Source organism: Myxocyprinus asiaticus, chromosome 49 (genome assembly GCF_019703515.2).
Source record: "Myxocyprinus asiaticus isolate MX2 ecotype Aquarium Trade chromosome 49, UBuf_Myxa_2, whole genome shotgun sequence".
NCBI classification, from domain to species: domain Eukaryota; kingdom Metazoa; phylum Chordata; class Actinopteri; order Cypriniformes; family Catostomidae; genus Myxocyprinus; species Myxocyprinus asiaticus.
The window spans coordinates 17,064,386-17,092,145 of NC_059392.1; the positions used below are offsets into that span (position 1 = coordinate 17,064,386).

Here is a 27,760-nt window from a genome sequence, read left to right on the forward strand (position 1 = left end):
GCTGAGGCCTCTGACGGGACTGCGAACCAGGGACTCGATTTGGACGGCACATCAGGAGAAGATATTCAGCGTCAGTTGTCCAACATGTTGGTGATGTTGACGAAGGTTCTTGCTGACTTGGAGGATCTCGCTGTAATACGTCGATCGATTACGGCGATGGAAACAAAATTCTCTGAGTTGTTTACAAGAGTGACAGAAGTTGAAAAACGAATCGATTATCTTGAGTCATCGGAAAGGGAATTATCCGCTAATCCGCCCGTGTCCAAAACAGATTTGGAATTAATTTCAGAAAAACTGGAATATTTTGAAAATATGAGCCGAAGGAATAACATACGAATTGTTGGAATTCCTGAGCATGAAGAGGGCAGAGATATGGTGAAATTCCTGGACGAGTTTTTCCCGAGTCTGCTCGACATAACAGGCCATAAACTGGAAATCAAGCGAGCTCACAGAATCCCTGCTCGCAGATCTGCTGAGGGAGACAGGCCTCGATCCATTCTGGCCAAATTTCTGAAATCATCCGATAAAGATCTCGTGTTGCGCCAGGCGAGGATTAAAGGGAAGATTTCTTGGAAGAACCATAATATTTTCTTGTTCCCGGACTTTGCGAATTCGACAAGAGAAAAACACGATCGGTTCAAGGAATGTAAGAAACTCTTACACCAACAGAAGATCGCCTTTGCATTGATGTTCCCAGCCAAACTGAGAATAGAAACGAAGAATGGTCGCAAAGTATTTACTTGTCCAAAACAGGCACTCACCTTTATAAATACATTGGAGTAAGCCATTTGATGTTTCTTATATTAGTGGACTGACTCGTGGTTCAGGTACTCTATTATCTGAGGAAGCTGGGTGCCATTTTTGTTTCTTTTTGCGTTGACTCCGCCTAGCGGCTGGAGTTTATTTTATGGCATGACTCCAACAAACTTTTGCATTGACTGAAGATTTTTTTTTACACTGAAGTTCCCGGCCAGATCAAGAATGGACACTTTGGATGACCACAAAATATCTACATGCTCACATAAAGGATGTCTTTTATAAAGTTGACGGGCTGAGTAAGTTATGGTGTTTTTTTGTTTTTTTTGCGCGGCCTCCGAGTTAGTATGGCTCTTGATCATCCGAGGAACTGGGATGCCAGTTTAGTTTTTCGCGATGGCTCTGCCTAGTGGCTGGAGCTTGTTTTGTGGAATTACACTATTCGGGACAGTTGGGGTTAAATATGTTTGTTCTTTGTGCTTATGCCTCCTAGTAGAACCTCATCTGCTGCACTCATAACAGCCAGCTCACTGAACAATTGTTTGTCTGTCCGAGGAAACTGAACGGCTTTATATCAGCTGGAGTTTATTTTGTGGAGGAACACACCTTCGAGACAGTTTTGTGAATGAATCTACTTGTTTTTTCTGTTATTCTGTCTGTTGGCTGGGGTCTGTTTTACAAAGTATTTTCTGTTATGTAATTGTGCCTCACAAAATTTGTGCAGAAGCACTGGACTTGAATAATCCGATGGCAAAGTTGTCGCGGGGGTTCTCGCATGAGTACATGGACTCTTTGAGTTTAGAGGGATTGTCGCCGGTTGGCGCTATCGTGCGTGGCTTTAATGCACACGTTTTTCTTTTTTATGTTTGTTTTGTTCGGGGGGAAGTTTTGGGGTATGATTGTTTCACTAATGGGGAATGTGGTCTGTGTAATCTTGTTTTTGACACTCATTTTTAAAAAAAATGTTATTATATCAATATGTCAAATTTTAATATGAATAAGTTGTCTCTCTCCACATGGAATGTGAATGGGTTGGGGCACCCTATTAAAAGAAGGAAGGTTATTTCTGTTCTTAAGCGTAAGAAATATGATATAGTGTTTCTTCAAGAAACGCATCTTTCCCTGCAGGAAGCTGAAAAATTTGGTAAGATATGGGGTGGACATGTTTTCTTTAGTGCTGGCTCAAGTAAGAGCAGGGGAGTTATTATATTGATAAATAAATATCTACAATTCAAATGTCTCAAACAGACTAAAGATAAATTATGAAGAGTCATTGTTGTTTTAGGAGAAATTCAGGGGCAAAGATTGATTTTGGCTAATATTTACGCACCTAACGTTGATGATCAGGGCTTTTTTATAGATCTTGAAGGGATGTTGCAAGCTGCTGGCATCTCTCATGACATAATATTAGGAGGAGACTTTAATCTTTTGATAGACTCAGTCCTTGATCATAGTGAAGCAAAAGTGTGTAAACCCCCTAGAGCAACACTGACGCTTCACAAGATCTGTAAAATCTTGGTCTTGTAGATATCTGGTGACTTTTGAACCCATCTCGTAGGGATTCTAAATTTTTTTCATCAGTTCATAAGATTTACTCTAGAATATTTTTTTTTTATATCTAAGTCCCTCATTTCATCTGTTGTTGATTGCTCAATTGGAAATATCTTAGCTTCAGATCATGCCCTGGTGAACTTAGAGATGTTGCCACATACAGAGAAAAAGAAATCACATAGCTGCCGCTTTAATGTATCCCTTTTGCAAAATCCTGATTTCCAACAAATGTTAAAGACTGAAATCAGTGTTTATATGGAGACCAACTGGTCCTCAGTATCCTCTGTGGGCGTGGCTTGGAAGGCACTTAAGGCGGTTCTTAGGGGTCGTATCATACAGTATGCCTCATTTATCAAAAAATCCAAAGCACGAGAACTTGTGGAGTTGGAAGGAAATATTAAAAGTGCCGAGGCTGAGCTGAAGCGCCGAATGTCGTCTGATGGTCTCAGAGAACTGACCCGATTGAAATACAGGTATAATACAATTTTGTCATGGAAAGTGGAGTTTTGGTTGTTCAGGGCAAGACAGTCATATTTTGAGTCAGGGGACAAAGCAGGGAAGCTTTTAGCTAGATATATAAAGCAGAGAGAGTCTTTTTCTACCATTCCCTCAGTGAAATCTGCTGGTGGTGAAATATTTACCTCAGCCATTGATATTAATAATGCTTTTAAAGAATTCTATCTTGATCTCTATAGTTCCACATCTTCGTCTACTGATGAGGATATTAGAAAATTTGTGGAACCATTAGAACTCCCTAAACTGACGAATGAGCAAAAAAACATTCGATTCTGAGATAAGCCTAGAGGAACTTGACAAGGTAATTAAGTCCTTACCTACAGGCAAGGCTCCGGGGCCAGATGGTTTTGCCGCTGAATTTTTCAGATCTTATGCTACAGAACTGGCTCCACTTTTGTTAGAAGTTTATACTGAATCATTAAAGAATGGAAAGCTTCCGCCAACCATGACACATGCCCGGATCAGTCTGATTCTTAAAAAGGACAAAGATCCAAGCGAGTGTAAAAGTTACCGTCCAATTTCCCTGATCCAGCTAGATGTAAAAATTTTGGCTAACCGATTAAGTAAAGTTATGACATCTCTTATACATATAGATCAGGTGGGGTTTATTCAGGGTCGTAGCTCTTCTGATAATATTAGGCGTTTCATCAATATCATGTGGTCAGTGGCGAATGATCAGACTCTGGTCGCTGCCATCTCACTTGACGCCGAAAAGGTGTTTGATATTGTAGAATGGGATTATCTTTTTCAGATTTTGGAAATGTATGGGTTCGGGAGTACGTTTATTGGTTGGATAAAGTTACTATATAGACACCCTGTAGCAGCGGTACAAACAAATGGATTCATTTCATATTATTTTACTCTGGATAGGGGCACCCGTCAGGGTTGCCCTCTTTACCCATTATTGTTCTGTCTTGCCCTGGAACCATTAGCAGCCGCGATAAGAAAGGAGGATGATTTTCCAGGGGTGATTGCTGGAGGTGTGGCACATAAGCTTCTGCTTTACGCAGATGATATTTTATTATTCGTCTCTGACCCCATTAGATCTATGCCTTGCCTCCACAGAATTATTAATTCCTTTTCCAAGTTCTCAGGATACAAAGTCAACTGGTCTAAATCCGAAGCTTTGGCTTTGACAGCATACTGTCCAGTAACGGCCTTCTAGCCAGGCGCCTTCCAGTGGCCCAAACAGGGCATTAAGTATTTGGGCATTTTATTCCGAACAAATTTGTCTGATTTAGCCAGAGTTAATTTTGACCCTTTAATAAAACGGTTTTCGAGCGATGTAGACAGGTGGGCTTCATTACATTTATCGATGATTGGGAAGGTTAATGTTATTAAAATGAATTGTATTCCAAAATTTAACTACTTGCTACAGTCTCTCCCGGTAGATGTCCCCCTCTCTTATTTCAAGCAATTTGATAGCATAGTGAAGTCTTTCATTTGGAGTGGTAAGTGCCCCAGACTACATTTCAATAAATTACATAGGCCGATTGACAAAGGTGGGCTAGGCCTACCCAAGATTTCATTTTATTATTATGCATTCGGTCTCAGACATTTGGCTCATTGGTCGCTTCCACCTGAAAGAGCCCCTCCCTGGTTCTGCATTGAACAAGAACTTCTTGCCCCTATTTTGCCATTGCAAAGCCTTTCCATCAAACTAAATAGAGAAGTTAAATCACACCCCATTATTTCACATTTGCACTCAGTATGGACAAAAGTGTCCAGAGTGTTTAATTCAGATATTTATCTAAATATTGCCTCGAGCCTATGGCTAAACCCCAAACTATAAGTCCCCTTTTTGTTGGTCAGAGTGGATTGCGAGGGGGATTAATTCACTCGGTGATCATTACGAGAGCGGTGTGATGAGATCCTTTGAAAATCTGGTTCAATATTTTGGGATCCCCAGATCTCAATTTTTTAGGTATCTTCAGTTACGCCATTTGCTCTGTACTATTTTTGGGAATAGCATACAACCTCTAAAGCAGCAGATACTCTAGGAGAGGTGATTTCTGCTTTTGGAAAGGGCCATGAGGCATCAGTGTATTACTCCTTATTAATTCAGAGTCTGGGGGATGGAGTCTCAACCACTCTCAAGAGATTATGGGAGGAAGATTTAAACCTGGAATTGGAGGAGAGAGAATGGGCTAGGATTTTAAAAAACATGAAAACTGCATTGAGAGATGCAAGGGTGCGCCTTATACGATTCAAGATTTTACATCAGTTCTATTGAACCCCCTCTAAATTGTATAGGCTTGGTCTTAAAGACATGCCCACCTGCTGGCGATGCCAATCAGAGGAAGGAGACATGGCCCATGTTTTTTGGTGGTGCGCTGAGATTCAGGAATTTTGGTTGAAGGTACAGAGTGTTCTGTGTGACATGTTGGGCATTTGGATTTCGTTTTGCCCCAGACTCTGTGATTTGGGTGATGGGGTGGTCATCGATGTAGGTGACAAATACATAAACAATTGGGTCCTCACCAGTGCGATGATAGGCAGGCAGATTGTTTTAAGGGGTTGGAAGTCGGTGGTAGCACCCTCAATTGGGGAGTGGTGCGAGGAGATGGGAAGGGTGGCAGCCTTCGAAGAGGTAACATGTAGAAGGCTGGGGATATGGGATTCTTTTATTGGGAAATGGGGTAGATATTTGATGTTTTTGGGGGGCTCTCGCAGTGGGTCTGTGGAGAGAGAGGTATAGTTTAGAGTTGTATGTTTATTATAGGTGTATGTGTATGTATGTATGTATGTATATGTGTGTGTGTATATATATATATATGTGTGTGTGTGTGTGTGTGTGTGTGTGTATGTATATGTGTATGTATATATTTATTTATTATTTTATTCTCTGTATATGTGTGTACTTATCTAAGACCACTGGGATGTTTGTTTGGCATCGGGTGGGGTTCTTGATTGGGTAGGGGAAGTAGTGGGAGTTAATGTTGAATCATTGTATATATGTTTTGTTTTTCTTTGTTTTGAAAATTAATAAAAATGTTAATCACAAAAAAGACAAGCACCATCATATAAAAATTATTTGAAATATAGCACTTCATTCCAGATTACATAAGAATAATGTCCATTAAATTTTTTCTTACTTTATGATTTAATGAAAATCACGGAAATTCTAATTTATTTCAATGGGATTTCTGTAAAGGGGGCAGAGCTTAACAAATTAATAAGAAATGGTGAACTGGTTAATTGGACTTATATGGTCTTATATAAGTGTGTATGTTGTACCTCTCTGTTTCTCTGTTTCTGTTTGTCATTTATAAACTGCTGTTGGAATTGTTCTCTCTCTCTCTCTCTCTCCTCTCCTCTCCTCGTCTTGCTCCTGCACTCGGCGTGTGGCCTCCTCTCTCTCTCTCTCTGATGTCTGTGCTCCTCTACCTGAGCCTCAATAGCTCGCTGCATATCACACGTGTATCATTCAGCACACAGATTTTAAACAGTAAAAGTATTAAGATATAAAGAGACACCCAAACCCCACACATGTGCTTGTTGAGTATTTAATTTCTAAACCATAGGCATTAATAGGGAGTTAATAGCAGCAAAGGGAGGATAACAGCTTCCACTTTTCTTATTTCATCTTCACAAAGTTAAAAGCACACAATTCTGTAAAATGTCATTTTATGGTTTAGCAGTAACATATGTCTTCAAAGAAATGACTTGAATAGCCAAACCCATTAATTAAAAGAGTGTGTCCACATACTTTTGGCCATGTAGTGTATGTATAGCATTGACTTGCAGCTGGTTTGGTCAGGGGTTTAAATCTCACCTGGTGCTTGAGTCTCCAGCGTTCTCGTTCCTCGATCTAAATGGGGTCCAATAGGGCTGGCATTGTGCGACGATAAATGAAATGACAAGGGCACTTTTATTTTGATAAACTGACCCCACAGCAACTTTGCCATCTCTTAGAAATATGCTGTTGGGTAGCTCAGTGGTAAAGACGCTGGCTACCACCCCTGGAGTTCGCTAGTTCGAATCCCAGGGCGTGCTGAGTGACTCCAGCCAGGTCTCCTAAGCAACCAAATTGGCCCGGTTGCTAGGGAGGGTAGAGTCACATGGGGTAACCTCCTCGTGATCGCTATAATGTGGTTCGTTTTCAGTGGGGCGCGTGGTGAGTTGAGCGTGGATGCTGCAGTGGATGGCCTATCAAATCTGTCAAACAAAGGTGTCATGTCCCGGTGCTACAGTACATCAAACATGTCGTTTTATTTATGGCTACATTACCGTGCAAAACGGTAAATTTGTGAAGCAGAAACAGCAGTAGAAAGTTGCAATTAACAGCCAGCCTCTCCCAGCCGACACTGACTGTGATCACACGCACAACAAGATGCTCATAACTATCAAAAACAATAGTGCGGTCTTAATGGAGAGCATGCACAGTTCAACAGAGTCCAAAGGCTCGAAGGGGGGCCCTGCGAGAGCTTTTAGGACTAAAGTTAAATCCCAAGTCGGGACTGTAGCCGGCCGAGGTGGGTTTAATCATCTTGCTCCTTTAAGGAACTTTATGATTAAATCATGCTTGCCTATAGAGGTGCCGGCTTCATGTGCGTGATACGCAGATATATTTGCCACATACACTTTGAGCATTGACGGGGTGAGTCCTGCGTCTAATCGCTCTTGAAGAAATATTAGAATTTCATGTATGGGGCAGTTTACTGGGTTCTTGCCATGTAAGAGACACCAATCAGTGAACACCTTCCATTTTAGTGCATAGAGGTATCTCATGGACGGTGCTCTGGCTTGTAAAATGGTGTTCATGACTGAACGCATCAGTTCTGGTGTGTGTAGTGCGCCCCATTCAGGGGCCACACATGCAGGTTCCACAGCTGGGGCTGGGGATGCCAGATTGAGCCTCACATCTGAATGACGGCGAATGCCACCGCCACAAATCCCAATGCTTTCTGAAACAGTTTCAGTGGAAGTGTTCTCCCCAGTTTGAACTGAGACGGACACTGTAGAATGGCTGAAGCAGTAAGTCTCTGTGCTGGCATAACAGAGCCTCTGATTGTGCCAGTAACAGCCAATCGTCAAGGTAGTTCAAGATGCGTACGCCGCTCAGTCTCAGAGGGGCGAAAACCGCATCAATGCACTTTGTGAATGTGCGAGGAGCCAGAGACAGTCCGAAGCCCACCGTCTTTCTTTGGAACAAGAAAATAACGGCTGTAAAACTCTTTTTGTGCTTTACAATTTGGCACAATCTCTATCGTGTTTTTCACGATGAGACTGTGTATTTCAGCTCGTAACACTGGCACGTCTTCGGACGAAACCGTGGAAGACAGAACACCATTGAAACGGGGTAGCCTGTGTGCAAAATTGGATCGTATAACCATGTTCGATCATTTTTGCACCCACTCTGAAACACCTGTTAGGGCTCTCCACGCATCCGCGTAATGCGCAGAGGGAAATTTGGACTGCTCACTGTATGATATGATGCGACGCTCACTATAGGGAAGCGGTTGCGCATAATGTGTGTGCTTTGAAGAGGAAAAAGGGGCTCTTTTTTGAGAATGCGTGAGCATCTCGTGCATTTGCAACGAATGCTGTATTCTTTTTTGCACTTACTGCATTTTGTATTGCCTGTATTTGTGTGCAAGCACAGAAACAACATTTTGAACAATATTGTGAACAACAATATTCCTTTCCCGACAAACAGTAATGGGGAGATGGGGAACAATGTTTTGTGTCTCCAGTCAAGCCTTTTTTGGAGCAGACCCGGAGGTAACTGCAGACTCTGCTTTCCGCTTCAAAGCGTGCGTGTCAGGAGCGCTTTTGCTGCGCACGCTGATACGCAGGTGCCAGTGCTGAGGAAGCAGTTATGGGGCTTTTAGTCTGGCGCTGACTCGAAACAGAGCGAGGGCGAACCGGCTGTGATATACTCCATTTGGGCATAAAGTGTCTCATAGCCTGTGACTGCTGCTGAATTGTGACGTAACGCTCAGCAAACTTATTCAAAGAGCCGCCAAAGAGGCCGGCTGGAGACACTGAAGCATCCAACAGAGTGGCTTTTTCCTTATCACTCATTTCTGTGAGGGTCAGCCATATACGTCGATCCAGAACTGCCAGGTTGACCATGGACTTGCCGATGGCCTGCGCAGTGACTTTCGTGGTATGCAGCACTAAATCTGTAGCAGTGCGGAGCTCTTTGAATATCTCTTGATCGAAGCCGTGCTCGTCCATTTGCCTGAGGAGCCTGGCTTGAAATTCCTGGCACACCGCCATTGTGTGGAGTGCTAAACCAGCTTGTTCTGCTGCTGAGTAAGCTTTTCCCGCCAGTGCGGACGTTTGTTGACACGGTTTGGAAGGATGTATGGGTGTGATTTCCATGCTCTGTTACTCGCTGGGCAGTTTTCTTCCCTGTGATCCACATTAAAGAGGATGGCGTCACTGCGCGAGCGTGCCAGGACTTGGATAGTTCGTTATGAACTTCGGGGAAGAATGGGACAGATTTGCGGGGAGCTGCCGTTTGACGGCGTCCGGACTGCTGGAACCATTCATCGAGGCGAGACTCGGGTTCCTCTGGGGGAGACCACTCAAGGTGAAGATCTTCGACCACCCTTGTAAGGACGCGGAGCATCTCCCTGTCAGTGGCACATGCACGTTCCTCGCCCTCGCCCTCACTGACCACTCGCCTGATGCAGCGAGAGACATAATGACATCGTCATTATCATCCCCAGCGTCAGAACCACTGCACGAGACGAGGCCGCCTGCTCTTTCAGAAGGCCGGAGCTCGTCTCGCACATAGTGTATCAGAAAACATGCACTTCGGAGAAACTGAGGGGCTCGCGGGGCGTGTGCCGCCACAAGGACCATCTCAAAGTCATCCTGCTCGACCTCGCGGCCCCGCCGCGCCTCCTCATATGAATCCTTGGGTATCACAAAAGAGGCGGGTGGGAGGGCTTGTGAGGCTGAATCATCCCTCAGAACGAGAGACTCATGCCCTCACAGTGAGGTCAGTCTGTCTCCATGAGAGCTGTGACTCTACGTGGGCGCGGCCCAGACAGTAAACGCAGCTCTCATGCTGATCTGACGGTGGGATGTGCCTCTCACACAAGGAACACTTACGGAACGACATCTTTAAAAAGACGCGAACACGTAAGTGACTCTTTTAGATATATAAATATATAAATTAATATATATTTATATTTATATCACACAGTATACAACACACAATATACAATTGCTTTGTAAGGATACACAAACCCTGCCGAAGCGCTGTGGGGAATCAGGATGCTGAGGCCTGTTCATCAGCGAAGCGTCAATCGGCGAGGCGGTGTGATGTTCACCAGAACACTGCAGGGGAGCGGAAAGTTTTCCCGCGAAGATTCCGCCCGCTGACTCGTATATATAGACGGTGAAGGTAGAGGGCTTCTAGACAAGAGAAGACTGCTGTCTTGAAGGTAGAAATTCTGAGGAAATGGTGTTTGTGCACCTGTTTTTATAGCGGACAGTTTCGCGCCAAAACAGGCGGGGCTCAAACACCATAGCCAATATTAGAATATTGCCGTTACTGTAGAGAGGTTTCAACTAGGTCGTGTATGAAGGCACTCCCATATGCGTATCTACGCAATGTCAAGTGTACTGAGTCGTAAGGGAACCAGCTTATTAAAAAAACGACAACGTAAGAAACCCACGATTACATGAGACTTATTATTCTCTGCTTTTGATGTTGAAATGTAAATGGCTGAGCACAACACTTGCGTGCACTGGATAAGCCGATAAGACTGCTAAAGTATACATGCAAAGTAAATGTAGTGCAAAAATGGAAGATGTAAAAAAATAATTATGTGTGTTAATCGGTTTTTGCTCAAACCACTAAATAATATTGTATAACGACCCTAACGACCAGGGGCTAACGACCCTGCATCAGTGTGGAGTGGCATGAAACAACTCACAAATTACAGGACTCCTACCCCCAACCCTGTAGGGAACCAACAACTGGCTGACGACCTGAATGTGTTCTACTGCAGATTTGAAAGGCCCAATCTCACACCCCACACCCACTCTGACCTTCACTTCACACAAACACCAACACCTCCTGCAACCCCCCTCCTCCCCCCTCCTGCTACTCAACCTGCATTTAAGATCTGTGAAGATGATGTGAGCCATGTCTTTCGGAAACAAAAGACGAGGAAGGCTTCAGGCCCAGATGGCGTCTCACCAGCGTGTCTTCGATCCTGTGCTAACCAGCTGGCCCCCATCTTCACACAGATCTTCAATAGATCACTGGAGCAGTGTGAAGTCCCATGCTGCTTCAAACGCTCAATCATTATTCCTGTCCCAAAGAAACCAAAAATCACAGGACTTAATGACTACAGACCTGTCGCCCTGACGTCTGTGGTCATGAAATAATTTGAGAGACTGGTGTTGGCCCACCTGAAGAACATCACTGGACCTTTTCTAGATCCCCTTCAATTTGCTTATCGAGCAAACAGGTCTGTGGATGATGCAGTCAACATAGGATTGCATCATATCCTGCAACATCTGGACAGACCAGGGACATATGCAAGGATCCTTTTTGTGGACTTTAGTTCAGCTTCATCCCAGCTATTCTCCAGAATAAATTACACCAACTTTCTGTTCCCATGTCTATCTGTCTTTCTGACGGACAGGCAGCAGCTTGTGAGACAGGGGAAACTCACTTCTAGCACCTATACAATCAGCACTGGTGCCCCCCAGGGATGTGTGCTCTCCTCACTAATCTTCTCCCTCTACACCGATGACTGCATCACCAAGGACCCCTCTGTCAAGCTCCTGAAGTTTGCAGACGACACCACTGTCATCGGCCTCATCCGAGATGACGATGAGTCTGCATACAGAAAGGAGTTTGAACAGCTGGCTGTCTGGTGCAGTCAAAACAACCTTGAGCTGAACACACTCAAAACGGTGGAGATCATTGTGGACTTTAGGAGAAACACCCCAATACTGACCCCCCTCACCATTCTAAACAGCACTGTGGCAGCAGTGGAGTCATTCAGGTTCCTGGGCACTACCAACTCACAAGACCTGAAGTGGGAGACCCACATTGACTCCATTGTGAAAAAGGCCCAGCAGAGGTTGTACTTCCTTCGCCAGTTGAGGAAATTCAATCTGCCACAGGCGCTGCTGATACAGTTTTACTCAACAGTCATTGAGTCTGTCCTCTGCACTTCAATAACTGTCTGGTTTGGTTCAGCTACGAAATCAGACATCAGAAGACTACAAAGGACAGTTCGGACCGCTGAGAGGATTATTGGTTGCCCCCTGCCCCCCCTTCAAGAACTACACACTTCCAGAGTGAGGAAAAAGGCTGGAAAAATCACTCTGGACCCCACTCACCCTGCCCACTACCTTTTTGAACTGTTGCCTTCTGGCCGACGCTTCAGAGCGCTGAGCACCAGAACCGTCAGGAACAGGAACAGTTTTTTCCCTCAGGCTATCCATCTCACGAACAGATAAATTGCCCCATTGAGCAATAACTATGTGCAAGGTTGAGCCGGGACGAGACTGGCTCAACCCAGAGATTGTAGAACCTCGCGAAAGTATTGGGTGTTGCTCAGCCCGCTGCTCTGCAGATGTTTGCTAAAGAGGCGCCATTGGTCAGAGCCCAGGAGGCTGCCACACTCCTAGTAGAGTGTGCTCGTAGCCCCAAGGGGGGCTGATCGTGGCCATCAGAAGCAGAGAGATAGCGACCGCAACCAGGAATTATACACAGACGGAAAGGCATCTTTAAAATGATGCTCCGTCTGTGCCACTCTTTTAGTAGGACAATATACTCTTTTATTAGGAAGAATATACTCTTTTAGCTGCTGAAGAGCCCAGGGGCATTCTCTGCACAACACCGGTGCAAGAGAGGGAGAAACCGCTGTAATGCGCCGCAAATCCAACAGCTTTCAAGGTGAATGGATCGGCGGAGGAATTCAGCTCGCTGAAACACAACCGCTCGGCTCCGAAGAAAAAATCTGAATGAGTGGTTGCAAGCCAGCTCCTTTTATACCCGTATGTCCGGGGGAATGGCATGCAAATTCCACTTGCCAATTCCCACTGGCCTTTTCTCAAAGATCAGAGGTGTTTGGGGCTCCCAAGGGCAACCCCTAGTGTCACTACATCAACACAATGTCGAGTGAGTGACAGATAGGGAACTACCAGTGCTGAACAATTAAGCCACAGTATTTAGAGTACGTTACTGACCTTGAATAATCTAACGGAATATGTTACAAATTTTATTTTACAGCATATATTCTGTAATCTGTAGTGGAATACATTTCAAAAGTAACCCTCCCAACCCTGTATGTATGTATACTGACTAAACAAAATCCAAAATAAATCAAAACTGTTATATTTTAGCATCTTCAAAGTAGTCACCCTTTGCCTAGAATTTGCAGACATGTACTCTTGACATTATCTCAACCAGCTTCTTGAGGTATCACCCTGGGATGCTTTTTAAACAGTATTGAAGGAGTTCCCACCTATGTTGGGCACATATTGGCTGCTTTTCTTTATTATTTGGTCCAAGTCATCAATTTCAAAAACTTTTTTTTTAAATTAAATTTTAGTTTTATAATGAAATAAAGGAATATGGTGGCACAATTATATTTTTGTCTACAAAACTAATTTCAAACATTTAAGCATACGCCTTCAGATCAAAAGATTTTTAAGGTCATGAGAAACATTTCAGTCAAGTGTTTCAAAACTTTTGACAGGTAGTACATATATATATATATATATATATATATATATATATATATATATATATATAAATAAAATAATTAAAAAATAATAATCACACACATTTAAACTATCCCTCTCCACTGCCCCTTTTTCAGGACACTGTATTTTAAAGATAATTTTGTAAAAATCCAAGTAACTTTACAGATCTTTATTGTAAAGGGTTTAAACAATGTTTTCCATGCTTGTTCAATGAACCATAAACAAATAATGAACATGCACCTGTGGAACGGTCATTAAGACACTAACAGCTTACAGATGGTAGGCAATTAAGGTCACAGTTATAAAAACTTAGGACACTAAAGAGACCTTTCTACTGACTCTGAAAAACACCAAAAGAAAGATGCCCAGGGTCCCGGCTCATCTGCGTGAACGTGCCTTAGGCATGCTGCATGGAGGCATGAGGACTGCAGATGTGGCCAGGTCAATAAATTGCAATGTCCGTACTGTGAGATGCCTAAGACAGCGCTACAGGGAGACAGGAACGACAGCTGATCATCCTCGCAGTGGCAGACCACGTGTATAGGATCGGTACATCCGAATATCACACCTGCAGGACAGGTACAGGATGGCAACAACAACTGCCTGAGTTACACCAGGAATGCACAATCCCTCCATCAGTGCTCAGACTGTCTGCAATAGGCTGAAAGAGGCTGGACTGAGGGCTTGTAGGCCTGTTGTAAAGCAGGTCCTTACCAGACATCACCGGCAACAATGTCACCTATGGGCACAAACCCACCTTCGCTGAACCAGACAAGACTGGCAAAAAGTGCTCTTCACTGACGAGTCGTGGTTTTGTCTCACCAGGGGTGATGGTCGGACTCGCATTTATCGTCGAAAGGAATGAGTGTTACACCGAGGCCTGTGCTCTGGAGCGGGATCGATTTGGAGGTAGAGGGTCTGTCATGGTCTGGGGTGGTGTGTCACAGCCTCATCGAACTGAGCTTGTTGTCAGTCAGGCAATCTCAACGTTGTGCGTTACAGGGAAGACATCCTCCTCCGTCATGTAGTACCCTTCCTGCAGGCTCATCCGTACATGACCCTCCAGCATGACAATGCCACCAGCCATACTGCCCGTTCTGTGCGTGATTTCCTGCAAGACAGGAATGTCAGTATTCTGCCATGGCCAGCGAAGAGCCCGGATCTCAATCCCATTGAGCACGTCTGTGACACGTTGGATCGGAGGGTGAGGGTTAGGGGCATTCCCCCCAGAAATGTCTGGGAACTTGCAAGTGCCTTGGTGGAAGAGTGGGGTAACATCTCACAGCAAGAACTGGCAAATCTGGTGCAGTCCATGAGGAAGAGATGCACTGCAGTACTTAATGCAGCTGGTGGCCACACCAGATACTGACTGTTACTTTTGATTTTGATCCCCCCCTTTGTTCAGGGACACATTATTCCATTTCTGTTAGTCACATGTCTGTGAAACTTGTTCAGTTTATGTCTTAGTTGTTGAATCTTTTTATGTTCAAACAAATATTTACACATGTTAAATTTGCTGAAAAATAAAAGCAGTTGAAAGTGAGAGGACGTTTTTGTTTGTTTGAGTTAATATATATATTTTTATTTTTATTTATTTTTTATTATTATTATTATTATTTTTTGTACATATATATAAGCCCCGCACCACCACCAGTAGCTGGTCATTTACCACTGCGGTGGTAAAAGACTGCCGCCATCACAGCCCTAGCTACATTCCATCACGTTAACTACGATCTGCAACATTCTGGCCTGTTAATAATACCTAGAATATCTACATCCACAATAGGAAGTAGATCCTTTTCCTATTTGGCTCCTAAATTATGGAATAGTCTTCCTAACATGGTTCGGGACTTAGACACACTCTCTCAGTTTAAGTCTAGACTGAAGTCTCATCTTTTCAGCCAGGCATACACCTAATTTATCCATCTCATATTTATGCTGCATTAGTCAGGACTTCCGGAACCGGAAACACTTCTCATATTCTATAATCCTGCTTTTAAGTTGTAATATTATTCTATTTGTTTCCCTGTCTTAACCTCAGGATACATACATATACATATACCAGAGCCTGCCAGATCCAGCTCTGGTCCTGCCAGATGTCCAGCTCCCACTACTACATGCTGCTGAGTGAGGATGACTAACAGCAGCCTGAGCCAGACAGATATCACTTCAGTCTACTACGATGGACTTTACAGAGGATGAACTCATGCCAGCTCCAACCGTAAGACATGGGATACTTCACCAGCCACTGCCTGAAACACCGGAAATGAAGTGCCACAAGCTTCCGAACTGCAATGCACCTCACTAACATCTGCTTGCATCACCTTGGTCAAAGAATGGACTACACTTTTAAAATGGAATACATTGATAATAAATTAATTACCAACTGAAGCCTTCATCAGCCAAATAACAAAAAAACAATACATCTGTGTGCACTTCCACAGTTAATTCAGGATGGACTTTAGACTTAGTCATTAATCTTCCAGTACATACAAAATCTTTTTGTTTAAACATTGGCCACTAAAACTTACTTAGTTTACTAATTTAAAACCATGACTTGTACTACAGATAAATAACTAATATTGGCATTATATTCATGCTGTTTAGCCAGAGGGGAACTGGACCCCACAGTGAGCCTGGTTTCCCCCAAGGTTATTTTTATCCATTAGCCAACATCTTATGGAGTTTTGTGTTCCTTTCCACAGTTGCCTTTAGCCTGCTCACTGGGGATCTAAATACAAATATTATTTATTATTTATTTGTTTATTTAAAGGCACAATTTGCAATCATGTTTTTTAGCAAACCGCACAATTATGACTGCAAGACATTACAGATATTACAGCTTCTTTTTCTGTAAAAGCATACTTTTCTGTAAAGGTGCTATGAAAATCATCGAATGGCATAAGTTTAGGGCAGGGAACGTCTGTTTCAGACCAATGGTAGACAGCGTGAGGGTTTGGGACATCTATTTGAATTAGTTTCACAATTTCATTTGGTGACACTAGTGCCACAGAAATAACATCCTTTGGCTTTAAACCACAGGAAAAGGAGAGAGAGAAGAAAATCGTTATAATAATAAGGACAAAAATACCAAAACTATCATAAATCTGTATGCTAACTGACCTGGCTCTCTGTTGTGGTTGGTGAGTGGTGTCAACGCTGGCACTGCCCACACTGTCCCCTCCACACACACTCATGGGCTCCCATGCAGTGGGCAGCACTTCAGAGACCGAGCGATGATGAGACAGAGAGCTGCTCATGTCAGGTTCCACAGCTGAGGGCCGATGCAGAGAGTCAAAATGAACCGCCCTCAGTCTGTGGACGTGTTATAAGAGAGTAAGGAAAATTACTCTAAGACTGTGTGACAGAGAGCACAGAGCATGTACATGTGAGGTCATATGTAGAGATAGCATAACATTACACTGTTTCTTTCTCTGATTGTTTTTGATGTTATTCTATAGTTCACGTATATACTTACAGTATAATAGTTCACAACATTGTCTGCCCACTGTTTCAGCCTCTTTGGTTCCAAAAGTATTTTTTCTAGTAATTTTGTTTCCATAGGGATTTCAAAAAATCCTTTATAAAAGAGTTATAAGCCATAACCAAACCAGCCAGCTCCGAGGTGAATCACAACATTACAAATTTTGATTTGAAGCAACAAAGTATTTTATAATCAGACAAAAAGACAAAGGTAAAAGACTTTCACTTAACGTTTTTCATGAGGGCATGAACAACAATCCCATGCAACATTACAAATTACATCAAATTCTAAAGGAAAGAAAAAAATAAAATTACTGATTTAAAGTTGTTGTTTATACAGTGTGTGCATAATTATAAGGCAAGTCAGTATTCTTATCATATATTATTTCCAAGCATATTTTTCCAATTCCAAACCATATCGATCTGAATAGTTACTATGCAGTATTATTTTCAAGTGCTATTTAATTCTTGATGAGGGAGGGTGTGGCTTAAAGCAACTATTTTTAGAAACCAATCTCTATTCGACTTCAAACTCTTCAGACATGTTTTGTAAGTTCTGTTGGCTGGTTTGTGTGCAGCTGTGTTGTGTTTCTTATGTTACTATCGCTGTGGCAGACCTGTTTTTAAATAAACGAAACAAGTTTTCACTTAACGCCCTATCTGCCAAGTGGGGCAGAGTAACTGCTGCTCTCTTGCAGTCTCATTAATGCACACAGGACAGCAGCGGTCGGTGATGATTTCCACTAAATAATACTTTAGATTTCGGTTTGTTTCTCACCTTATCGTATGCTTTCAGAACAAGGCATGAATCTCATGGAATAATATATTAGACTTCTGAATTATTTTCTGAATTATTTTGCATTGTATGCCATTGTATGACATCACTGAGCACAAAAAGAAAGTAAGTAATATGGGGTTATTTTTAAAGGTGCACTAAGATCTTGTTCATGTCATCTTAGACTTACACTGACACCTAGTGGTCTGAATGCAGCATCATTCAAACGCAATAGTTTTCAGTTACTGATGCAATTTTAGAAATTCACAATTCACAGTCAGCCATGATTACTTTAATCAATGAGTGAAAGTGTCAAATAACAGGATGGTTACTGAGATTAGGCGAGAAGTATTAGGCTGGTCATGTGATTCTAACATGGCAGCCCCCATGTGCAGACCCTCTCCATGTAGAATAAAACAGCTTTTATAAGGTTACTGGTATCACTGAACTCTTCATTTTAATGTGAGTAGTCATGTTTTCCTACATATGTTTCAAAATTACAATTAATTTCTTAAGGAGTACAGCTTTTTTAATGAGGAAAAAATTACTGAGTGCACCTTTAATATGTTTAAAGTGTTTTGCAAAAATTTCAGATTTATGCAAATATACTGTACAGTATAAGTAGTTTGAGAGTGAAGGGAGAACAACTCAATTGCACCATTCAAGGTGAATCATGGGAGTGTGCGGACACTGCAGAGCTGACTGCAGTTCTCTGACTGGTGGATCCTTTCTCTTCAGGATCATGGGAAGTGTGTTTTTTCACCAGAAATTTAGCTATTAAACAAAAAATGTTTAACAGTGAAGTTTAAATAACGTGGACTGATGGCTTCCACATATCCATAAGGATATACCATTTATTAACAACCTCAGAGCTCACAGTATGTCTGTCTTTAAATGTTTATAAGTTATTATTAAAAACCCATTCACCTATGGAAAAACAATGTAATTTTTACTCCTTTACGCTATATTGGTTTGTAAAGCCACTTGTGTGTGTATTAGGGATGTGCAAAACTACCAATATTCATAATGGACTAGTCGGTCGAATGTTTGAATGACTACTCGACTAGTCGGTGTTAAGGATAATAATGTATAATTAGGCTCCGTAATGTTCATGTGACCCCGATCACACGCCTTTTAGAGGGATATATGGACGCAAAGTGCAGCACTTAAAAAATATGAGCAGAAATTGTTACATTAAAATCTTATAACAGAAACACTGACAAGGAGAAAGAACAGTGTTCATGCAAAATTATCCTGTTTTAATTACATTTAATGTAAAGGTTATGGAAGTTTGTGGAAGCATACAGTGTAAAAAACGTAAATGTGACTGCAATTTCTGTAAGTATTTGTGTTTCTCAGTTGCACATTTAAGTCCCCATGCACAGAAGTGATGAAGCGATTGCTCTCTTGGTTATTAGCATGCTAGTAAAGAGCATTTTCCTGTGCTTGTGAAGCATTAAATTCAGCGTTATGATAAAGGTTAAAAATAATTGTGAGATGAAGCAGTTTACCTGGTGTAAGGGGGTTCAGTGGAAAGGAGGAGGCGAGAACCGGCTTGACAACTTAAATAATAATTTAATAAACAATTTAAACAAAACACACAACCAAAAACACACAGTACAGCTGCCTGCAATTCTCTCTCTCTCTCTCTGTCGTCCCCGGCCACCTTTATCCCTCGCGCGCCCCATCAGGCTGATTGGGGACCGGGTGTGTCTCATTCCAGCCCGGCCCCGCCCTCCTCGGCTCTACACTCCTCCCGGTGTTGCCTCAGGCCGGGGAGCCCCCGGCATGACGTACATCCCCCACCCTTCCTCTCCGGGGGGGGCGTGCCTTATGCCCCGACTGCCGGCGGGTCATCCCCGCCTTCCTCGACCTGGAAGGAGACAGGAGGGGAAAAACAACTAAACAAAATGGCGAGGGAAAGGCCAACACGGAGCGACAGAGAGAGAGAGAGAGAGGAGAGAGAGAAAAAGAAACTCACTGGTTCTCTGATGCGCCGTTGCGTGGTCCTCGATCACTACTCCACCCTCTCAGGCGGACTGCAGCCGCTCCTCCCCGGGCGGACCGGAGTCAGACCTCCGACCCCCAGCGGACAGAACGCCCCTCCGCGTTCCCAGCGTCCCGTGGGGACACTCCTCCACCCCTAGCAGCGGCCCTACCACTCCAGGCGGTCGGGGAGTCGCTTCCCTCCTCCCCCCGCGGACGGCGGTCTTCCCTCGACCCCTCCGCGTTCCCGGGGGACAGCAGGGCACTCCTCCGCCCCCGGCAGCAGCTCCCTCGCTCCAGGCAGTCAGGTAGTCCCGTCCCCACTCGCCTCTCGGACGGCGGCCGTTCCCCGCGTCCGGGTGGTCGGGCTACTCCGTCCCCCGTCGGACGGCAGCGGCACTCCCCTGGGTGGACGGCAGTGTCGAGGACTCTGCGACGGGAATCCCTCCTCCTTCCCGGGTAAAAACATTCAGTCAGTGAACCACATAATTAGTGCATAGCAAAGAGGGTTGTAAATATCAGAAATATCTAGACATAGTTGCTAAATGCACAAAATTAATAGAAGTTAAAGCTGAAGTATGTAACTTTTTCAGTGTTAAAATACTTTCACCTCTCCCAGCTTAATATGCAGAGACAACAAGAAGTAAACCATTAACAGGTACATTTTCTCGAAAACTATAAACACTGTGCTTCTGTGGCGCTATAAATATTCCCGTGTTTGTTGGGGCGCTCAGAATATCTCGGGAATATCTGACTGTTTGAACAACTACAGATGAGGGGCACATTCAGAAAGCTGTTTTGAAAACATTGTTTATTTTTGCAATTCCATTCGGTAGCGCTAATGTTGTAGAAATTACATACTTCAGCTTTAATGAATAAATAGAATACAACAGGCAACAGACTTGATGAGGACTTGAAATACACGAGACCGTAGGGTGTCCCATTTGACATTTCAGCAATGTTCAGTCTAACAGCAATATATTGTACCTGAAGAAGTGTGGCTGTGTATATTAATATAATAATTTCAGTGAGCGTGTGAGATGTATGTTCTTCTTTCTATACATTTGACTATTTTAAGCACCTGCATGCAACCATCAAGGTGTCCGATTCATCTTTCTTTGTTCTCTAAATATTTAAAAAGATTGGGTTTTGTTGTTGTTATAAACTCACCGACCACTTCATTAGGTAAATACAGGTGTACCTAATAAAGTGGTCATGAGTGTTTATTGTAACTAGGGCTGCACAATATATCAAATTTATTAAAATATTGCAAATGTACATATCATGATATATGGAATGATTTTAAGGCAACACAGACAGCAGAGAAATGACTGGGCATGTGATTTTTACTTGGTGTGTGTGCGTTCAGTGTATATACGCGCTGATCCCATGAGTGCTGCTCCGGGGCTCGATATTCCCCATTGATTTTCTCCATTGTCATTTCAACATTAACAGACTGGGCGATTACATGAGAGAACACACATTTCAGTCATTTGACCTGTATCTTTCAACATACCCTCAGATGTTCATTCATGTTTTTTTCATGCTATAAGTTGGAGAGAAAGATCATTGTGCCCCGCTCTGTTTGAATGGCCAGCTACTGTGATCTGTCTCACGCACCATTAATGAGCATGAATACAACACTGACTGTTTGAATTTTGAGAAAGAAAATTACATAATTTGACAGTTGAGACTAAAATCATGTTTCTCTAAAAAACTACATCTGACTCAAAATGATGGAGCGTGTCACAATTTGTGCATATATGCACTGTCCTGTGCTTTCAATTTGTGTCTGGGTCTGTGTGTGTTTGTCTGTGTCTGTGTGCGAGAGTTGTTTTTTGTGATTTATGAGGAATTTTTTTTAGGTTACACACTAGTAATTACAAGGGTATTAAGCTATAAATGTGATTTATGAGGACACCCCTAGTGTCCCTGTAATTCAAATGACTTATAAAGCATACTAAACAATGTTTGTTTGTTTGTTTTTTTTAATGTAAAAATGCCAAAAGGTTTCTGTGAGGGTTAGGTTTAAGGGCAGGGTTAGGGTTGGGGGATAAAATACAGGTGCATCTCGATAAATTAGAATGTCGTGGAAAAGTTCATTTATTTGAGTAATTCAACTCAAATTGTGAAACTCGTGTATTAAATAAATTCAATGCACACAGACTGAAGTAGTTTAAGTCTTTGGTTCTTTTAATTGTGATGATTTTGGCTCACATTTAACAAAAACCCACCAATTCACTATCTCAAAAAATTAGAATATGGTGACATGCCAATCAGCTAATCAACTCAAAACACCTGCAAAGGTTTCCTGAGCCTTCAAAATGGTCTCTCAGTTTGGTTCACTAGGCTACACAATCATGGGGAAGACTGCTGATCTGACAGTTGTCCAGAAGACAATCATTGACACCCTTCACAAGGAGGGTAAGCCACAAACATTCATTGCCAAAGAAGCTGGCTGTTCACAGAGTGCTGTATCCAAGCAGGTTAACAGAAAGTTGAGTGGAAGGAAAAAGTGTGGAAGTAAAAGATGCACAACCAACCAAGAGAACCGCAGCCTTATGATTGTCAAGCAAAATCAATTCAAGAATTTGGGTGAACTTCATGAGGAATGGACTGAGGCTGGGGTCAAGGCATCAAGTGCCACCACACACAGACGTGTCAAGGAATTTGGCTACAGTTGTCGTATTCCTCTTGTTAAGCCACTCCTGAACCACAGACAACGTCAGAGGCATCTTACCTGGGCTAAGGAGAAGAAGAACTGGACTGTTGCCCAGTGGTCCAAAGTCCTCTTTTCAGATGAGAGCAAGTTTTGTATTTCATTTGGAAACCAAGGTCCTAGAGTCTGGAGGAAGGGTGGAGAAGCTCATAGCCCAAGTTGCTTGAAGTCCAGTGTTAAGTTTCCACAGTCTGTGATGATTTGGGGTGCAATGTCATCTGCTGGTGTTGGTCCATTGTGTTTTTTGAAAACCAAAGTCACTGCATCCGTTTACCAAGAAATTTTGGAGCACTTCATGCTTCCTTCTGCTGACCAGCTTTTTAAAGATGCTGATTTCATTTTCCAGCAGGATTTGGCACCTGCCCACACTGCCAAAAGCACCAAAAGTTGGTTAAATGACCATGGTGTTGGTGTGCTTGACTGGCCAGCAAACTCACCAGACCTGAACCCCATAGAGAATCTATGGGGTATTGTCAAGAGGAAAATGAGAAACAAGAGACCAAAAAATGCAGATGAGCTGAAGGCCACTGTCAAAGAAACCTGGGCTTCCATACCACCTCAGCCTTGCCACAAACTGATCACCTCCATGCCACGCTGAACTGAGGCAGTAATTAAAGCAAAAAGGAGCCCCTACCAAGTATTGAGTACATATACAGTAAATTAACATACTTTCCAGAAGGCCAACAATTCACTAAAAATGTTTTTTTTTATTGGTCTTATGATGTATTCTAATTTTTTGAGATAGTGAATTGGTGGGTTTTTGTTAAATGTGAGCCAAAATCATCACAATTAAAAGAACCAAAGACTTAAACTACTTCAGTCTGTGTGCATTGAATTTATTTAATACACGAGTTTCACAATTTGAGTTGAATTACTGAAATAAATGAACTTTTCCACGACATTCTAATTTATTGAGATGCACCTGTATATAGTTTGAACAGTATAAACTCATTATGTCTATGGAGAGTCCTCGTAGTGATAGAAGTACCAACATGTGTGTGTGGGCAGGTTTGGTGTTTGTGTGTGTGTGTGTGTGTGTGTGTGTGTGTGTGTGTGGGCAGGTTTGGGTGGTTTATGAGGACATTTTTTTAGGTTACAAACTGGTAATTACAAGGGTATTATGCAATTAATGTGGTTTATGAGGACATTTCTAGTGTCCCCATAATTCAAATCACTTAAAAAAACATACTAAACAATATTTTTTTGAAAATGTAAAAATGAAAAAAAAAAAAAAAATTTGTGAGGGTAGGGTTTAGGGGTAGGGTTATGGGATAGAATCTATAGTTCATACAGTATAAAAATCATTATGTCTGTGGAGAGTCCTCATAAGGACAGCCGCACCAACATTTTCTGATGCTTTTTACAAAACAAATACAAATAATTAAAGATTAATTTTAATAACCGCTACACAGCTAATGGTAAAACTGTACATATTATATGCAGTCTATATGCAATTTAGAACAAAAGACAACTATGTTTGCGATATCTGGGAAAGATGGTCTTTTTTTATACAATACATATTGAATCAGCAACTGAATATTGTTGTAACATTGAACTGGGCGGTCTGTGGCAATTCCCAACCGTATTAGATATACAGATAGATAAAATACCAGTTAAAATTAATGAATGTAGAAAGACAGACAGATAAATATTTGTTTCTATTGCAAACATGTTCATATACAGCATCTCTGAAGTGTCACAGTAATATAATATGTGTCGTGTGGTGTACAGTATATATTGCTTTCTTACAGTGGCAGGCTGGAGTTTTGCTTTACATGATTCATCAGGAGTCTTAAAATTCTTCACACTGGCTTTCTGCTTCCTCTTTAAAGCCATCTGCTCATCTGTAGAGGAACAGTAACTGATCAGACCCACAGATCCCAAAAGATAACCAGCCTAACAAAGAGCTGTTCTGGCATGCTAATGAATATTTAAAATGTGTGTGAATGTACCCAGCTCTCTCCTCCACTGAGCTCTTATGGCCTCCAGTGCATCTCTCTCTCTTTCTCTTTCTCTAAACGTGCTGAACAACCCTGACTGCAGCTCGTCTGATACTGGCCTGATTCAAAACAACACACAGAGACATACATCGATCAGCCACAACATTAAAACCACCTGCCTAATATTGTGTAGGTCTCCCTCGTACCACCAAAACAGAGCTAACCTGCATCTCAGAATAGCATTCTGAGATGATATTCTTCTCACTACAATTGTATGGAGCGGTTATCTGAGTTACTGTAGCCTTTGTCAGTTCGAACCAGTCTGGCCATTCTCTGTTGACCTCTCTCATCAACAAGGCATTTCTGTCCACAGAACTGCCCCTCACTGTATGTTTTTTGTTTTTGGCACCATTCTGAGTGAATTCTAGAGTGTATGAAAATCCCAGGAGATCAGCAGTAACAGAAATACTTAAACCAGCCCATCTGGCATCAACAGTTCAGGTGTCATACCGAGTAACAATTTCAGTCAGGTGGGATAACGCTGATTTTTTTCCCTTAAAACACATAATTTCATTTTATGGAGTTGAGAAAACAATAATAGTATTATGCCAAGTACTGTAAAACATTTTCAGACATTTTGCAGCTTAAATCACATTGCAGCATTAAAATGTGGGTAAAGAACTTTAACAAGTAGGGTCACGTTTAAAGCAAACACATTATAATAAGAAAAATTATTGTGCAAGTTTTATTTTCTGAGCTTTTCCAGTTACTGCCTCACTTTATATATTCATTAATTATTATTGATAAAAAAAAAAAGTTTTAATATGATAATATTTTGAAAATTCATTAACGTTATCCCGTATGACATTTTGACTGGTGTCGTCACATGATTCTCAATTAAAACACTTAAAATACATTGTTTGAAAATAAGATTTTAGTAATAAGGCAATAACATCCTCATAAAGGCAAAACTACTTTGATGTGCAGTTTTAACCTTTTTTAATTTTTGGTCAGTTGAAAACCTTATTCATCAATGGGCCACATACCATGGTATTTATTTGAAGTACATTAGAGTAGCATGTAAATACCATGGTATTTATTTGAAGTACATTAGAGAGCATGTAAATACCATGGTATTTTTGACCAACACTGGAGTAGCATGTAAATACTCTGGTGTTTTTTAAGTACCATGAAGATGCATGTTCTGTGAATACCATGGTATATATTTGAAGTACATTAAGGTAGCGTGTAAATACCATCGTTTTTTTAAGTATGCTACATTAGATTAGTATGTAAACACAATGGTACTTTTAAGTACTTTGGAGTAGCATGTAAATACCAAATCATATGACTATGGTAATCATAGTAAAGTACAATGCTATTAACATCTGATACCAGCACTGTACCATAGAACAGCAACAGTATCATGTGCCATTTTGTAAAAGCAAATCCACAGATACGCATCGAGTAAATGTTTCAGATGAGTTACAAGTAGAACATTACTGCACATTATCACAACAGTGCTTTCATTCAAATAACACATTTTTATCCATATTACAGTATCAGACTTAACTAAACAGCAGAGCAATCTACAGATCAATTACAGTATGTGATTAGAGCTCAATGCGGCACGTTACAGTGAAAAACAGGGCACGTTTCAAATAATTCACTCAAAGCAAATAATTGTGGGTTGTGAGTGCCTACGAAGGATACACCTCATGCATCCTCCGAATTCCCGTGAAAGAAGGTCGCATTCGAAGGCTGCATTCGAAGTGTCCTACTCGCTTTTCTGAAACGAGACAGCCTCGATGACGTATGCGGCCGAAAAATGCGGCCGAAGCAGGACGCAGCCTTCCAAATGAGACACAGCCGATGTTGTTTGTATATGTTGTTTGTATGTTGTTTGTATAAAGAAATGTATCAGTTGCTGCTCGCAATCAGTAATCGCTCTTCTGATTGGCTGAGACAAAATCTCTTCCTCTACAGCCGCGCTGCTGCAAAAATCAGAAAACTCTCTTGCACCCGTACAGGCGGCTTGCGGAAACACCACAGTCATTTTTTTTTAATGTTATTTTATTTGATGAAATAATTAAATTTTACTTTTACATTTTTTAAGGTGATTTATGTACAATTTGTAATATTATGAACTTGTGATGGGGAAAATGTGATGGAGTGGAACATCTCAAAGCAAAATAATGTTCAAGTTTATGGCCTTTAATGATTATTTTTGATTTAATTATTTTTGGAATTTTGTTGTTGTTGACACAACCCTTAAGACAATTAACCATGGTTTTACTATAATAATTTTGTAGTAACCATGATAGTGGTAATCATGGTATTTTTGTGGAAAACATGGGTTCCTTTCAAGTCGGTCACTTCAATGCTGCATCAGCTCTGACACTGCTAAAAGTTCCTCCCAGGAGTGACGATCTCTGAAGCCCTATAAAATCACAACAATCTATTGGCAGATGAAGCTTGACACTCCACCCTGATGCGCGTGTCATCGTGGGAATATAAACCGGAGCACAGAACCATCAGAATTTTTCTCTTGAGGGTCGTGATATCTTGCTCTGGACGCCCAAATCTTCGCTTTGTCGTTAAATCTTCACACCTTAACAGTGAGTGGATTACTTTCTAACTCCCTGCCTGTGCTCCAATGAACAGCGTATCCTTTATCACTTTTGCAATTGAAATGCTATTGCATTGTTATGTTTGTTGTGTGTTTTATTGAGTGTAAAGCACATAAAAGAGCCGTTTGCTTAACAACGTCTCTTTCAAGATGGCATTACGCAAATGTTTTCCACCTTGTGAGCAATATATTCTTCTGTATGACGAGCACGAGCGCTGATATATAAAAGTGACGCTCATTGAGACTGATTGCGTTCACTGTGATTGCATGAAACTCAAGACGATTTGCTCTCTGCTCGCTTTCGTTCCGAAAGCGAAGCCGCTCCCCTCTCCTCCCACTATATTCCTTGTGGGTCTTCCGCATAATTTGGGGCCTGGCGCGCATGATACAGTCATGTTTGGCAGAGATTATGATGAGGGGTATGCTATGTATTGCTGATGTTCATCCCTGAATTCAAGATGGCGCCGAGTATGACTGCTGTGTTGTGAGCTCCGACCCAATGTTGCAGTTTTTTGTTTGTTTTGTCTACAATTCTTATGTTTTTTTGTCTTGGATGTTGTCTGCCTTATTGTCTATGATAGACAAACACATTTGGACATTGGTTCTGCAATAGCACACCGAAAACCGGACTTTACCTCAGTGCTGACCCACTGTTTACAAACACGACAGCGGAGCCCTTTGTCTGGGCAGCCCAGGGAAAAGGGGAAGGAGAG

General features: G+C 42.0%; 3 protein-coding genes across 8 annotated transcripts in view; 1 reads left to right on the plus strand and 2 right to left on the minus strand.

Annotated features, from left to right (window-relative positions):
• LOC127438284 (coiled-coil domain-containing protein 66-like) overlaps nucleotides 1–7,102 on the minus strand; it is a 28,625-nt gene extending 21,523 nt beyond the window's left edge. For all 5 annotated transcript variants that reach the window (XM_051693776.1, XM_051693775.1, XM_051693772.1 and 2 more), the window contains exon 1: nucleotides 6,061–7,102. In XM_051693776.1, the coding sequence (XP_051549736.1) occupies nucleotides 6,061–6,234 (174 nt within the window). In that variant the 5' untranslated portion in view covers nucleotides 6,235–7,102. The remainder of the gene's footprint in view (nucleotides 1–6,060) is intronic.
• LOC127438244 (protein TASOR-like) overlaps nucleotides 1–19,185 on the plus strand; it is a 202,226-nt gene extending 183,041 nt beyond the window's left edge. The window contains exon 24 of the mRNA XM_051693677.1: nucleotides 15,557–19,185. Within this exon, the coding sequence (XP_051549637.1) occupies nucleotides 15,557–15,558 (2 nt within the window). The 3' untranslated portion in view covers nucleotides 15,559–19,185. The remainder of the gene's footprint in view (nucleotides 1–15,556) is intronic.
• A 143-nt stretch (nucleotides 19,186–19,328) lies between these two features.
• Nucleotides 19,329–26,360, minus strand: LOC127438292 (coiled-coil domain-containing protein 66-like). Of its 2 annotated transcripts, none has more exons than XM_051693792.1 (5): nucleotides 26,134–26,360; nucleotides 24,431–24,537; nucleotides 24,228–24,322; nucleotides 19,755–20,210; nucleotides 19,329–19,646 (listed from the first exon to the last, which is right to left on the minus strand). In XM_051693792.1, the coding sequence occupies exons 1-4, from the start codon at nucleotides 26,136–26,138 to the stop codon at nucleotides 20,064–20,066; spliced, it is 354 nt and encodes a 117-aa protein (XP_051549752.1). In that variant the 5' UTR covers nucleotides 26,139–26,360; the 3' UTR covers nucleotides 19,329–19,646; nucleotides 19,755–20,063. The 2 variants fall into 2 exon arrangements, with proteins under 2 accessions (XP_051549752.1, XP_051549751.1); XM_051693791.1 differs by having other exon boundaries at nucleotides 26,123–26,360.
• Between the last annotated feature and the right edge of the window lie 1,400 nt (nucleotides 26,361–27,760).

Bases quoted from the DNA above. Each gene is read 5' to 3' on its own strand.
- LOC127438292 (XM_051693791.1), bottom strand. From the start codon at position 26,172: ATGCGACCTTCTTTCACGGGAATTCGGAGGATGCATGAGGTGTATCCT. The intron at 24,538-26,122 runs GTAGGCACTCAC...GTTTTGAATCAG, and splicing joins ATGCATGAGGTGTATCCTTC to GCCAGTATCAGACGAGCTGC. The intron at 24,323-24,430 runs GTACATTCACAC...GTTCCTCTACAG, and splicing joins TCAGTGGAGGAGAGAGCTGG to ATGAGCAGATGGCTTTAAAG.